The sequence below is a fragment of the Rhipicephalus microplus genome, chromosome 3 (assembly GCF_043290135.1).
Source record: "Rhipicephalus microplus isolate Deutch F79 chromosome 3, USDA_Rmic, whole genome shotgun sequence".
Classification (NCBI taxonomy): domain Eukaryota; kingdom Metazoa; phylum Arthropoda; class Arachnida; order Ixodida; family Ixodidae; genus Rhipicephalus; species Rhipicephalus microplus.
Window position 1 is genome coordinate 139,193,434 of NC_134702.1, and position 14,623 is coordinate 139,208,056.

Genomic DNA, 14,623 nt, shown 5'->3' on the forward strand with positions numbered 1-14,623 from the left:
CTTATTGATTCCTTAAGAGCACACAATAAGTATTGAAAGATGTGTATATTTTAAACAGATTACAAAATATATCATAATATTGAGTTGCACCAGATGTTTTATTACAAATGAACTGCGTCGTATTTTGATGGCATGCTTCTTGCTATAGGCCACCACTCTATCAATGACAAAAATATTTCACTAAGCTCGGAATATTTTACAGGCTGACTATTTTCGGAATATTTTACGTGACTCAACTAGTACTACAAGTTAGGTTACTGTGATTCGGTTTGTGGTGGCAGCTATAAAATTCCGACGACCTAATGACTCATGAAAATATACGAATTACGACATCACTGCCTTTCTCATTCCTATAATTGCTCGCGTACAAGTGTTTGCACAGTATTATACACTGCACCACAGTTCAGAAGCATAGCCTCAGATGAACGGGACTTGGACAACGTCGGTAAAAGAAGGATACATAGTTTAGATAAACTGCATTTGTACGTCGACTGATGACACCTTCAACCCTAGGATATTTTGTGGGGGCAAAGAGTTTTACTAAGTACATTGTGCTCTAGTGGATGCATGAAGGCCTTCAACGTGCACTTTGGTGACGTTCATGATGGTAACTATATGCGGATGAGGGGGTTCTGACCCCCACCAAATTTCTTGTTATGCTTCAGCTTTTCGGATGATACAAAAGTGTCTCCACGCCTTCACATCGATTACCGTTGCCAAAGTTAGCTGATTTACACAAACACAGGTGGGATTGCTTGAATGCTTTCAATTATTTTTTCGTAGTACCAACATTTAGACAAGCACGCTCCGTGAATGACGATGGCATGAACGCAAATCAAAGCAGCAATTCAATTACACATAGTTTAAATCTGCTACTTCAGGGGCTTATTAGTAAACCAAAACACACACACACACACACACACAACACATGTATATATATATATATATATATATATATATATATATATATATATATATATATATATATATATATATATATATATATATATATATATATATATATATATATATATATATATATATATATATATATATATATATATTCCCCGCCGCGGTGGTTTAGTGGCTAAGGTACTAGGCTGCTGACCCGCAGGTAGCGGGATCGAATACCGGCCGCGGCGGCTGCATTTCCGATAGAGGCGGAAATGTTGTAGGTCCGTGTGCTCAGATTTGGGTGCACGTTAAAGAACACCAGGTGGTCGAAATTTCTGGAGCCCTCCACTACGGCGTCTCTCATAATCATATAGTGGTTTTGGGACGTTAAACCCCACAAATCAATAAATTTATATATATATATATATATATATATATATATATATATATATATATATATATATATATATATATATATATATATAATAAAAATGTCTACAAAAGCCATCCCCCAGCTTACATTGTAACTGTGCTGTCCGACCCGAACGTCTGGTGTTTTCTTTTTTTTTCGGTGGAACTATACACAGCCCCTTATGTCCATTTACGCCAAGAATAAGCGCTACAAATAAGTAAGAAAGCGAAGGAGCTTCCACAAAGGATAACTGGACAGTACAATCTCGGAGCGTTTACTATGCGGTTGCCAAGAATATTCCTTTCCTACCCCATGACTAGTGTTTTGAACATTATATTTATTATTACTATTTATTTACAGTTACTGCAACCATCATTTGGTGATTTCAGCAGGGTGGTACATATACTTAGTATTGACAAAAACATGACAAAGAAGTGATGCAGAAAAATAAGCAGAGCTGCAGTCGGAACTGAAACCACTTTGGTAGCTTCTGTAAGAGTCGATTAACATGGTTTTAAGAGCAGTTCATCCTTCAGCCCACCTATTTATTGGCCGCCCCACCACAGTGGTCTAGAGGCTAAGGTACTCGGCTGCCGAACCGCAGGTCGCGGGATTGAATCCCGGCTGCGGCGGCTGCATTTCTGATGGAGGCGGAAATGTTGTAGGCCCGTGTGCTCAGATTTGGGCGCACGTTAAAGAACTTCAGGTGGTGGAAATTCCCGGAGCCCTCCACTACAGCATCTCTCATAATCATACGGTGGTTTTGAGACGTTAAAACGCACATATATGTTAACCTATTTATTGGCCACCAGAAGTAATTGCGTAATCTACGCGAAAATACGTGCGCACGATGCAGTCAAGGATACAAAAGTATTTCAAGAGATATCTTTGCACCACTGAAATCATTTAAATTGTACGAGCTCTGTTATGTCTTTTCGATACATCGTAGAAAAAAATGTAGCCTTTGTAATAAAAAATTTGCTGGCAGTGCGAGAATTACTTACGTCCAGTACACTCGACACCAAGATGCAATTGGTGCACATCGTGCTCAATATAGAAGGAAGAAAGAAAACAAGAGGTGGCTTGACGCAACGTTTCTAGAACTAGGTAAGTTGCAAAACTGAGCGATTTTGCGCGTCACCGCCACTGCCAGCGACAAATGTGGCGCTGCTGTCGCATCCGGATTCACTCACTGCATGCTCGCTCGTGTCACTCCCGTAACCTCCATCGCCTGTGCATGTTGCAGTGCGTCGATATCTGTGGAGGCTTCATTCTGCGTAAACAGTTTTGTGCTTCAGCACGCCCTGTTCTGCTTTGTATGTGTTGCGTGTTTTCATCATGCCCAGATGTAGCGTTCCCGGCTTTAGAGTAGCTACAGGAAATGAGAGACACAACGACATTTCTTTTGTGCCCACGTGTACCTGAGCTGCGAGAGGTATGGGACCACGCTATTCCTCGTGCGGATAAAAATCTGCTTCGCACCTCACGTGTGTGTGATATGCTCTTTCATGAGAAGGAGATCCTAAAGATTTTCACTCACATCATTTGGTAAGAAGGTACGAATCGCAAGAGGAAGTGGGATCTCGTCGAAGGATGCGTTCCCCGAATATTCCCGAATTCGCCCGCTTACCTTTGTCGCGAGGCTCGCGACAAAGAAGCGAAAGCTGCCTGATTAGGATTTTATCTTGCAGAATATCATCGGTGAAAAAAAAATAGACTATCTCCGAGCACTGAGCTCGAAGACAGTGAATTAAATCCCGACATGCCATCAAATAATGGCGTCATTTCGCTTCAAGACATAGAAAACGTTTGTTTGCTTGCTGCATGCTGGCGGAAAGTTGTTGGGAATGGCGAAACAAGATGTCTTGTGGTGTTTATAGGGCTCAAAAAAGAGCACAATTTGTGGAGAAATGCGTTGTAGATCGCAGAAGACATGACAGTCACCATTAGCAGCCGTCACCATCGCTTGGTCAAGTCACCCGGCAATGCAGATACCATTACCCGATCGGCTGAACTTCTGGAGGACATGGAAAAGCTGAAAGTGTGTTCATGTTGTCCCAGTGTGTCAGCATGGCAAACTCGTGAGTAATGACTATGAAGTGTTCACCGATACCCCAAAGTGCGGTCTCTGCTCGAAGTTTTGGCTGCAGCTGTGTTAACAGGTTTCGATAGAAGAACTCCAGAAGAAGCAGAGGAAAGACATGCTCAAGAAAATGGCCGCAAGCATAGCTTTTCGACAGTCTAACTTTCTAAAGAATGTGACTGACATAAAAAAAAAGCTGACTACATAACCAGACAAAAGCCACGAGATTGCGCCACGTAGTTGTAATTGATTTTCAAGCACGATATACACAACCACAAAAGAGGATGCAATACATTGTCATTGGTTTTTTCGCGTCTAAAAATCTATTGCGAACATACACCAACTAGCAACTAACCGACATACTCGTATGTTATGCTATATATATCAAGTATACATTGTTTCTTGTGGGCAGTTCAGAAAACCATAAATATACTTTATTTGCCTTACACCACTAAATATTATCAGTTTTAGGTTTCTGTGCCAGCACAACAAATCTCGATAATATACTGTTGGTAAGCTCTTTCATAACGGCCGCCACGGCGTCTTGCCAGGACGACTACGTGTTTTCGTCTGCTAGCGGAAGCTTGTTGCGCCGCCAGTGCCAACCGGAAGCATTCCCGGCGCCGTGTGACGAGTAGTCTGACGCGGGGAGTTTTGCATTTAACCTAGTCTAGAAACGTTGGCTTGACGTGACACTCTTCAAGCCCAGTCATAAAAAAATTAAACTGGGACATGCTGGGAATCTATCAACAGCATGAAGCACGAGGGGGATCGGCGTCTGATGAAGTTGCATTGTGGACAAAATATACACGCTCTCTTCTACGTATTGTTTCCTTTGTCGTGCTGAACGCTATGTGCTACAGCCTACCATGAGAAACTTTTTCGCGGGTGAAAATAAACCACGCTTGTGTTTTATAAGGCTATTAACCTAACAAAGCCAAAAGCAGCGCTCTTTCAAAGAGAATAGCAGAGTGTGTGTACCTATATGTTCAACAAATGGATCCCATTGTCCAGTAAACTGGACATGGTTCTCCTGTGAAAATCGTTGTACTAACATCTTTCTTGATTTTTCGCATGATTTTCAATAGCCTATTAGCTAAAAAAAGAAGAATTAAAAAGCTTTGTTCGGCCCTAGAAAAAGTTCAGTCGGCAAAGAATATGCTTCAGCCATAAATTAAGTACTGAACCTGATATTATGAATACTATAGATTACTTACGACGAGAAACAAACTAAAGAATGCAATGCAGTTGGTCGTAGCTTCTTCGTATATAAATAATCTATGACTCTATATTAGTACTGTGAGGACTCAAATTCAACCGAGCCAAAGAAAGACAGAAGTCCTCAGTCTGAAAAACCGTTCATGGCCGGTCCGGAACATGTTCGCGTACTCTACACCGGCCGGTGTTTAAACGGCGCGGGTAAGAATGCACTGTCAGCGGGGCGCTATTCTTTGGTTCCCACAATGAGGGGCGGGCGAGAACAGGTTCAAGAGCAAAGCCATTTCAGTAGGGAACTCGTCAGCGTCGTGGTGGGAGGAGAAAAGAGCAAGCGGAGGGAAGGGGTTCAACCTCATGCGGCACGTGGTGGACGTTTAAGGAACTAGCCCCTCGTGAGCCGGAACCCTGGCCTCGAGTAGGCATGCAACTCACGTTTAATAAAAAAGCAGCACTCCCAAAACCATCTAGAACTAGTGTGATTTTTATACCAGAGTAGGTATGTCTAATTAATTCCACAAAAGAACCAGGAAACGTCCTTTCAGTTTCGACGTTACGAGCTGGTAAATGAGGTGACTGGAAGTTTTTTGGGGGGCACAACGCTTGCAATCTTGAAACCGTTTATATGCATGGGGAGGGGGGCGGATCTCATGACATTGATATACATGTAGACAATGTGCTCAAACTACTGCTGACAGTCACGTCACAAAGAAAAGCTGATGCCTGTGACGTCCCCCCCCCCCCTAGTCAGGTCAGTGTGAACCCCCCCCCCCCCCCCCCAGAACAAAATTTCTGGTTACGCCTCTGCCACATGCAGTTGCTGCTCTAAGCAGAACTCGTCGAGGTGCCCGTGCAATTTTTGCTACACATAAAAGGGAAGCTGCTATGCTTGTATTGATGAGATATGCGCGTTTAGTTAAAGGTAAATAGAAAGTCATCGCAACCTCAATACATTTATTCACATTGTGATGGTGGGGGGGGGGGTTAGAAAAAGGGGGTAACGATTTAGAGCACAGGGTTCTCTGCTATGGGAGAGCTTAAAGCCGTCCCGAGCTTTGTGACGGTGTGGATGCGATCAAGCAGTGCTATTGATGACACCACACTAATGGCGGTTTATTTAGCCAAAGTCATCCCGAAAAGCCTCAGTGAAGGGTCTCGGTGAATTTTATATTTCCGCTGCCTTTTCGAAGCAGTTTTATTTAAAACATGAACAGTGCATGCAGGACGGCACATGAAATTGAGTTTTCATTTTGTCCTTTATGCAAACGACTTCGCAGTGGAAAAAGTATTTGGAATGACATCAATTTTTGTACCATTCAAAGCTTGGGTTGCTGATAATGTAAAAGGGCGAAAGTAAACATCACTTGGAAATATTGTGAGGAGATGCGCCTGTTGCAGAGGTGGGTGAATGTCTGGTTAATGTTTCGACCGGTTTTACGTGCCAGTGCCACGGTATAACTAGGAAGTATGCCGTAGTAGATCACACTCAAAATTCAGGCCATCTGGGGTTCTATAACGGTCACCTATACAGCAACGTACACTTGCCTCTGACATTTTTCTTCCATTCAAACGTGATTGCCATGGCCAAAATTATACCCGCGACGTATGGGTAAGCAACAGAGCACCGTAAGCACTATATCACTGCGGCGCAGTGAATGCATGGTTTTCCGCTTTGGATCTTGCAGGTTCCAGGCGTGGTTCAACCCATACGCCCTCCTCAGCCCGTCGCTGGCCGTCGACCTCCTCAGTAGCGCAGTGCTGGCTTTCCGCGCCGCCGATCCCGCGGCCAGATTTGAGACCACTCTTGCTGTTCACGTACCTGAGGTATGAACTCAAATTACATCGTGCCTGAAGCAACGTCGGTTGTTGGACCTTACAAAGATCGTCGATAGCATGAAACACCTTTCAAGTGGTCGACGCCCGTTCGCACGCCGCTCACAGGCCTCAACTTAAAGTTGTACAAGAACCACCATGTTCGATTTACAGCAAAAGTTATAAAATAATAACAACGGCAAACTTCATTGGCATAGTTGCCCGCCGCCGCCGGTGCTCGTTACAGCCATCACGCGCAGAGAGAGAAATGCCCCCACCTCCCCGAAGGGAATCGCCAGGAAATACGAATGCATTGCGTAGCGTCTGTAACAGCGTTTTGCACGTGAGAACTCAGCGTCAAATGAATAATATTAGGGGCGAAGCTCTTTAAAGCGGCACCCGTCCGTTTCTCGTATTAGTCGTAGTCGTAGTGTGTAACGAGTCTTACGTTTTGACCTGCAAGGTGGTGCCGGTGGGAGATTTCTCCTGTGCGTTATGCAACAATAAAAACTTCGCAGCGTGCGCGTTAACTAAAAGCCGAATTTTCCTGTATCTCATTCCCCCTTAGCAGCCACTTACATGTACATTGAGCACTATCTAACGAGAAAGGGTAGCTGCGTTATACTCGCGGGGCGTAACCTCCTTGGTTTTAGAAAGGTTTAGCGAGCATTGGGCCACAGTGCCATGAATACAATGAACTAGTATATACCATGAACTCGAGGTGGTTAAAGGTGCGAAGTAGATAGGAAGCGCAAGCCGTAAGAAAGTAAAAGCCGAATTCTCCTGTCTCTCATTTCCCATTAGCAGCCTTTGGCATGTACATTGAGCACTATCTGACAAGAAAGGGTTGCTACGTTATACTCGCTGGGCGTAACCTCCTTGGTTTTAGAAAGGTTTAGCGAGCGTTGGGCCGCAGTGCCAGAAATACATTGAACTAGTATGTACCATGAACTCAAGGTGGTTAAAGGTTGGAAGTAGATACGACGCGCAAGCCGTGAGAAAGTGTGCGTGTGCCACCTCTCGTTTAGTCCTTGGAATGTCCGCTGGATGGCAGTGCTTCTATATGGGGAATATATGATGAAAAAATGCGAGATGCTGGTACTTGGAGCGTTGAATAGACGTGCGAATGGACACACAGACAGATGCATGGACGGACGCACGGATGGCTGCATGGATGGATGGATGCATGAACTGACGCAGGGGCGGATGCATGGACGAACGCAGGGACAGACGCACAGATGGACGTACGGAAGCACGAACAGACGCAAGCATGGACGGGTGGATGGACGCACGGACGGTAACACAGACGGGCTCATGGACGGACGTAAGCAAGAACGAATGAACGGACGAATGCTTCGCCCCACTCTCCATCATTCACTCCGTGGATATGCTGCCATTTTTTTCGTTTTTTTTTTCTTACACTGAGCAGCCAATAGCGCCGTTTGCTGCACGTGGCCTTTTCTGTCGCGAGAAAAGCGGCACACATTTAACTCTTAGAGCACACGATTACAAAATACTATGAAATGAAGGTGATTCTTGAGAAAGGAAGGAAGAGAAAAGTGAGCCCCGTAACTGTCTGCTTCAGTGAGCGACACCTCAACAGTAGCTCACAAGGGATGGGGGTGAGGAGGGATAAAACGGGTAGGAGTAAAGGTGTAGAAAAGAGGAAGAGACGTGAGGTGGTAAGCCAGAAGAAGCGACAACAAACTGAGGGGATAGGAGAGATAGGAAAGATGGAAGCACGGTCACTGGAGTCCGAGCACAGGGCACACTTGCGAGAGCTCTTGTCGGCGTAGGTAGATGGCGTAGAGTAAGGCCAGTCGGTCAGAGCTACACTGTCGTCGAAGGTCGTCGGCGTCAGGAGGTGACGTAGGGCGAGCCCAGTCGGCCAGAGCTACGCTGACGCCGGAGATCGCGCATGCGCGCACACACACACACAATTGGTTGGCACGGAATCCAGCAAGCGACTCCTACTATGAAATGAACCAAACGAACAGCGTTCTCGGCTTGGCGTTGGCGGTTCACAACGTCGTCTCGAGCACACGTTTGTGGAACTTCTTGAGAGGCGCCCAGCCAGCGAAACGGTCGAGAGTGAGGCACAAGCGAGCGGGAAAATGGGGTGCAGAGGGAAAAAAAAAATTGGCACAGATTCCACGTATACAGTGGGAATCGATGATATGTTAAGCACGAAGAAGAAAGGTTGATATGTCACTTTAAAATAAGCACAACCTTACGAGGTAGAGGTAAATGACACCGTACAAGGCTCCCGTGTCATTACTATCATTTCTGGAAGCGTCACTTACCTTCGTCATCTATTCACGTCACGTGATACCAAATTTAGTATATGTGGAGCTAGCGAAACGGCAGCGAGCACCATATGAGCGTGGTATAGACACCCGGAAATGCAGTTTACGAGATCTGTTGGTAGCGCCAGAACACACAGCCTAGCGGGTAGGCGCAGCAAAACCGAGTCTTCTAATGCGTAGCCTAGCGAGTAGACGCAGCAAAACCGGACTTGCACGTGCATGTCATTTTCTTTTAAATTCGAAGCATTTCTTAGCGAACTTCGGCGACTTTGAGCGTATCTATCTATCTATCTATCTATCTATCTATCTATCTATCTATCTATCTATCTATCTATCTATCTATCTATCTATCTATCTATCTATCTATCTATCTGTCTATCTATCTATCTAGCCGCCTACGACTTTTAGCTCTTCTGGCCGTTTAGATAATGGTATCAATACCAAACATGGTATTGCATAACATGAATATAAGAAGAACACATTTAAGTGATCATAACATGAAAATCATGATATGTATGTCATGAATGTGATGAAATACATTTCATGGTACTGTAGATCTTGCGGTGGTTTCGTTCACAAGGCATGTTGCGAAAGTGGCATGGTATGGCATGATTGCATGGTGAACGCAAGCGACATACCCTAACATGAAAATCATGACATGCGTATCATGTAACAACATGACTACATGCCACGCTCACGAGGCAGTCACGGCCATTTAGCTAGCTTCGCTTATACCAAAGTTGGTATTACGGGACGTGAATGGATGACGAAGGTATGATACTGGTGCAAACATGATAAACGTGAGAAGAGTATCATCTAACAACATGACTAGATGCTACGCTCATGATGCGCTCGCAGCCGTTTCGCTAGCTTCACATGTACCTAACTCGGTATTACGCGATGCGAACGGACAACATAGGCAAATCACAAATCCAAACATGCTAATCACGACATTCGTGTCATGTAACAACATAATTACAGGCCGCACTTATGATGCGCTCGCGGCCATTTCGCTAGCTTCACGTATGCCAAATTTGGTATTACGTGACGCCGATGGGTGACGAAAGTATGTGACTGGTGCAAACACGATAATCATCAGTGTCATGTAAGAACATGATTTCATGCCACAGTGAAGGTGGCAATACATTTCGACGTGACGCGGTGCGCGTGCTCGCCGGCGTTCATTTCATCGCGTCACGTCGGCGTTGCCACGCCAGGCGCCGGTTCTGCCATACACTCGCAGGCGCGCGACGCGCTGCGTTGCTCTGACGCATGCGCATTTCAGCGCGTCCGGCGTCCCTCCGTCACGAAAAGAGGGAGAGGCGGTGTTGTCTTGGTAACGCATCGGCGCTAAATACAGCATGTCGCATTTCACGCTGGTTGTCGTCGGGCCGCGCCGACAGACGCTGGTCGCGCCTGGAGTCAGGCTATAGAGTGCTCGCGTTTTGCTAACGTAGCGTCGCTGTGCCCAGCGTTCGCTAGAGTCAACGCTACATTGGAGGATATTGGGCCCTTCATGATGCGCTCACCGCCGTATATGTGGCACGAGCGCCACATGTACCAAATGTGGTGCTATGTGACGCCAAAGGAGGACGAAATATATGACTGGTGAAAACATGATAATCCTGATACGCGTGTCATGTAAGAACATGACAACATACGACGCTCATAGCGTGCTCGCGGCCGTTTCGCTAGTTCCACGTATACTAAATTTTGTATCACGTGTCGTGAACGGATAACGAAGGTAAACGACAAATCCAAACATGATAATCATGACACGTAAGTGATGTACGGCATCATTTACCTCCACCACTGACATATCAACTTTTCGGCAAGTTAACAGCTTTTTTTAAATTCTCTTGTTCTGCAAACAGGTTGTTGCCAATTTCTCTTTCCCTCAAGTTATTTTGGTATTTGCCCACCGCAGCTGCATTTTGTTCAAAGCTTTCTCAGTGTTCAGTCTGCAGTCATTTTTTGACTCTAGAAGATGGTCGTACAACATTCAGTACGAGAAGTACGTATGGATATATATTAGATGTGCGATTGTGTATTCTTGTGTTCCGTATTGCAAGTCCAGTTTGGGGAAAACACCCGGTGTTTGTTTTCAGCGATTCCCAAGGAATGCTGAATTGTGTGCTAAATGGTAAAAAGTATAATGCGAGAAAGAACCTCATCATCAACGACAAGTATGCATCGACTGTCGTATGCAGCAGACACTTCCACGATGTAGACTATGTGCCTGCGTTCCGCATAAGAAAACTTCTTCCCGACTCTGCGCTCACTCTTTTCGAGTACTATCCTTCCTACATGAGACCAAGTGCAAAAAATTCCCGCAAGAAACCTGCTTCACGAGCTTCGCCCTGACGCAAAACATCAAGGAAGTGAAAAGCGGAGACCAACGAACCAGACCCGGATGTTGCGGCTTCACAAGATGCTTTCACTGAACAAGGAGCGGTAAGTGTCTGTGCGCAAAAAAAAAAAATGAACAGCAATGCTCATCGTGCGGGTCTATACCTGGCTATGATAGAAAGATTACGCTCCCAAGTGTCGTACCATCGTTCGAAATGTGAGAAGGTGTAGCAGTTGTTGAAAGAAGAGGAAAAGGCGTCGGCATATTATCGTGAAAGCAAGTACCACGCATGTGTTAAGAAAATTGCAACGTTTCACAGAAAGGAGAGAAAAAGGCCGTGTTTCTTTCAGATGAAATAGAATGTTACGGAGATAAGCATTCAGCGTACCCACAAAAATTTCTGAGGGAGCGTGTGATATGGCACTTTCTGACCCCAAAAACTACGATCACGCTCGCACTTCGGCGATTCTGAGACTGCCAGCAAAGTGCACTCTTCAGAAGTATATCGGTCCAAGCCCCAATATCATCGGGTATGACCAATGCTATATGAAGGACCGTATAGTTCACGAGGCCTCGCTACTCAGCAGCAAACAACATATGACCTCATTAATAATATATGAAGTAAGCATAACACAAAAGTGCATCTATTATAGGAAGGCTGATGCAGTCTTTGGTGTCAACGACAAGCCTGAGAGTAGCATGACGAATACAGCGAAATAAGTCCTTGCGAACAGAGTACTCTGCTTTGTGCTGCATGGTATTACTAGTCGGTACAAGATTCCATGCTCGTACTATTTCACGAAACAGCTGACTGGTAGAGACCTCTTTGCATGGACGAAAGAGGTCATTGCTGCTGTGGAATCATGTGGCTTTATCACCATTCGCATTCTCACGGACAATTATTCAGCAAACGTGACAACGCTTAAGCACATGGGTAACGGCAACTGCAACACAGTTGTACGTAATCCACACGATGTCAACCACATTCTCTTTCTGAGTTTTGACCCATGACACGTGCTCAAAAACGTTAGAAACCAGTTCCTCGAACGTGAACTTACAGATGGCACAGGAGTGACTAGTGGTGCGTTTGTGCAAAAATTATACGAGCATCAAAAACACAAGACTGTAAAGCTGGCCCAAAATTTGACGAGGGAACATGCCTACCTTTCGAATTTAGAAAAAAAAAAGGAATACGCTGCGAGCTGTCAAGTTTTCACCCCTCAAGTGTCTGCAGCCGTAGAGCACGTACAGCAAACTTTCACGGATGCTGCCAGAGATTTCAAGGGAGCAAGTACAACCGTTTTCTTTATGAAGTCCATGAAAAAATGGTTTTACATCCATGACACTTCATTCAATGTAAGCGGCCACAAAGCTCCCATTTTTAGGAGCGATGACAATCGCCTACTGTGGTTGAAGGATGAGTTCATCTCGATTGATGATTTATATGTGGGGTTTAACGTCCGAAAACCACCATATAATTATGAGAGACGCCGTAGTTGAGGGCTCCGGAAATTTTGACCACCTTGGCTTTAACATGCACCCAAATCTGAGCACACGGGCCTACAACATTTCCACCTCCATCGGAAATGCAGCCGTTGCAGCCGGGATTTGAACCCGCGGCCTGCGGGTCAGCAGCCGAGTACCTTAGCCACTAGACCACTGCGGCGGGCAATGAGTTCATCTCATATGCGAGGAAAATACAGAAGAGTTCCATTGGATGAGTGAGTGCTGACTTCACTAACGATACATACGAAGCCTTGCTTTTTACAAGGTCGATGGTGGCAACAAAAGAATTCCTCCTGGAGCAAGGCGTCAGTTATGTCCTGACAAATAAATTGAACAGTGACCCCATCGAAGCAATCTTCGGAAGGGAAGGGTTGGGTCAATGTGCGGCGGGAATGTCATGCTGGATGCTAGAGCCATCACCACTGCTCTGGACCACATAGTTAAGTTGCACATCCGAAGACCGAAAGAAATCCTTTCCAAATGTGGAAGTTGAGGAAGAGGCTGCGATGATGTCGAATATACTTGATAAGGACCTGAGGTCTTTGTTAGAGTACGAGGCTTCTCCGTCTTCATCAGTCCCCTTCTCTGGCTTAGCATACCTTGGCGGTTACGTCGCCAAGCTTATTACAGACCTGGGATGTGACTCTTGCGCTGTGCTGTTAATGACCAACAACAAGCAGCATCAGCTGTACCAGCTGCTGCGAGCACAAGAGAAGGACGAACTATACACTACTCAAGGCCTGAGTTTCTAGCTCTTTTAGACAAAATAGTGGTCTTTTTTTGATAAGGCTTCTGAACACCTGCCACGCAGAAATCTGCTTGCAGTTTTACAAACAGCAGTCCCGCCCTACTTGCAACGCACTGCCATCTTAAGCTGACCTGAAAGCGTTGACCACAGCTACTCCCGACAATATGCAAATTTCATGGCCTTAGCATACCTTTGCGGGTTCATCGCAAAGCTAATTACAGACCTCGAATGTGACTCTTGGGCTGCGCTGCTACCGACCAACAACAAGCAGCATCAACTGTACAAGCTGCTGCGAGTACGAGAGGGACGAACTACACTACCCAAGGCCTCAGTTTCTAGCTTTTTTGGAAAAAATAGTGGCCTTTTTTGAAAAAGTTTCTGAACACCTGCCACGCAGAAATCTGCTAGTAGTTTTACAAACAGCAGTCCCGCCCTACATGCAGTCCCGCCCTACAAAAAAGTCCACTATTTTGTCCAAAAGAGCTAGAAACTCAGGCCTTGAGTAGTGTATAGTTCGTCCTTCTCTTGTGCTCACAGCAGTTGGTACAGCTGAGGCTGCTTGTTGTTGGTCGTTAACAGCGCAGCGCAAGAGTCGCATCCGAGGTCTGTAATAAGCTTGGCGATGTAACCGCCAAGGTATGCTAAGCCGGAGAAGGTGACTGATCGAGACGGATAAGCCTCGTACTCCAACAAAGACCTCAGGTTTTTATCAAGTATATTCGACATCATCGCAGCCTCTACCTCAACTTCTACATTTGGAAACGATTTCTTTTGGTCTTGGGATGTGCAACTTAACTATGTGGTCCAGAGCAGTGGTGATGGCTCTAGCATCCAGCACGACATTCCCGCCGCACATTGACCCAACCCTTCCGAAGATTGTTTCGATGGGGTCACTGTTCAATTTCTTTGTCAGGACATAACTGACGCCTTGCTCCAGGAGGAATTATGTTGTTGCCACCATCGATCTTGTAAAAAGCAAGGCTTCGTATCTCTCATTAGTGAAGCCAGCACTCACTCATTCGATGGAACTCTGCTGTATTATCTTCACATATGAGATGAGCTCCTCCTTCAACCACAGTAGGCGATTGTCATGGCTCCTTGAAATGGCAGCTTTGTGGCTGCTTCCATTGAATGAAGTGTCATGGATGTCAAACCATTTTTTCATGGACTTCATGAAGAAAACAGTTGTACTTGCTCCCTTGAAATCTCTGGCAGCCTCCATGAAATTTCGCTGAACGTGCTCTACGGCTGCAGACACTTGAGGGGCGAAAACTTGACAGCTCGCAGCGTATTCATT

General features: G+C 45.5%; 1 protein-coding gene across 1 annotated transcript in view; it reads left to right on the plus strand.

Moving 5' to 3' along the window:
- The window catches only part of LOC142802973 (uncharacterized), a 59,171-nt gene that overhangs the window by 24,236 nt on the left and 20,312 nt on the right, over positions 1-14,623 (plus strand). Inside the window, exon 2 of the mRNA XM_075888063.1 lies at positions 6,290-6,428. Within this exon, the coding sequence (XP_075744178.1) occupies positions 6,290-6,428 (139 nt within the window). The remainder of the gene's footprint in view (positions 1-6,289; positions 6,429-14,623) is intronic.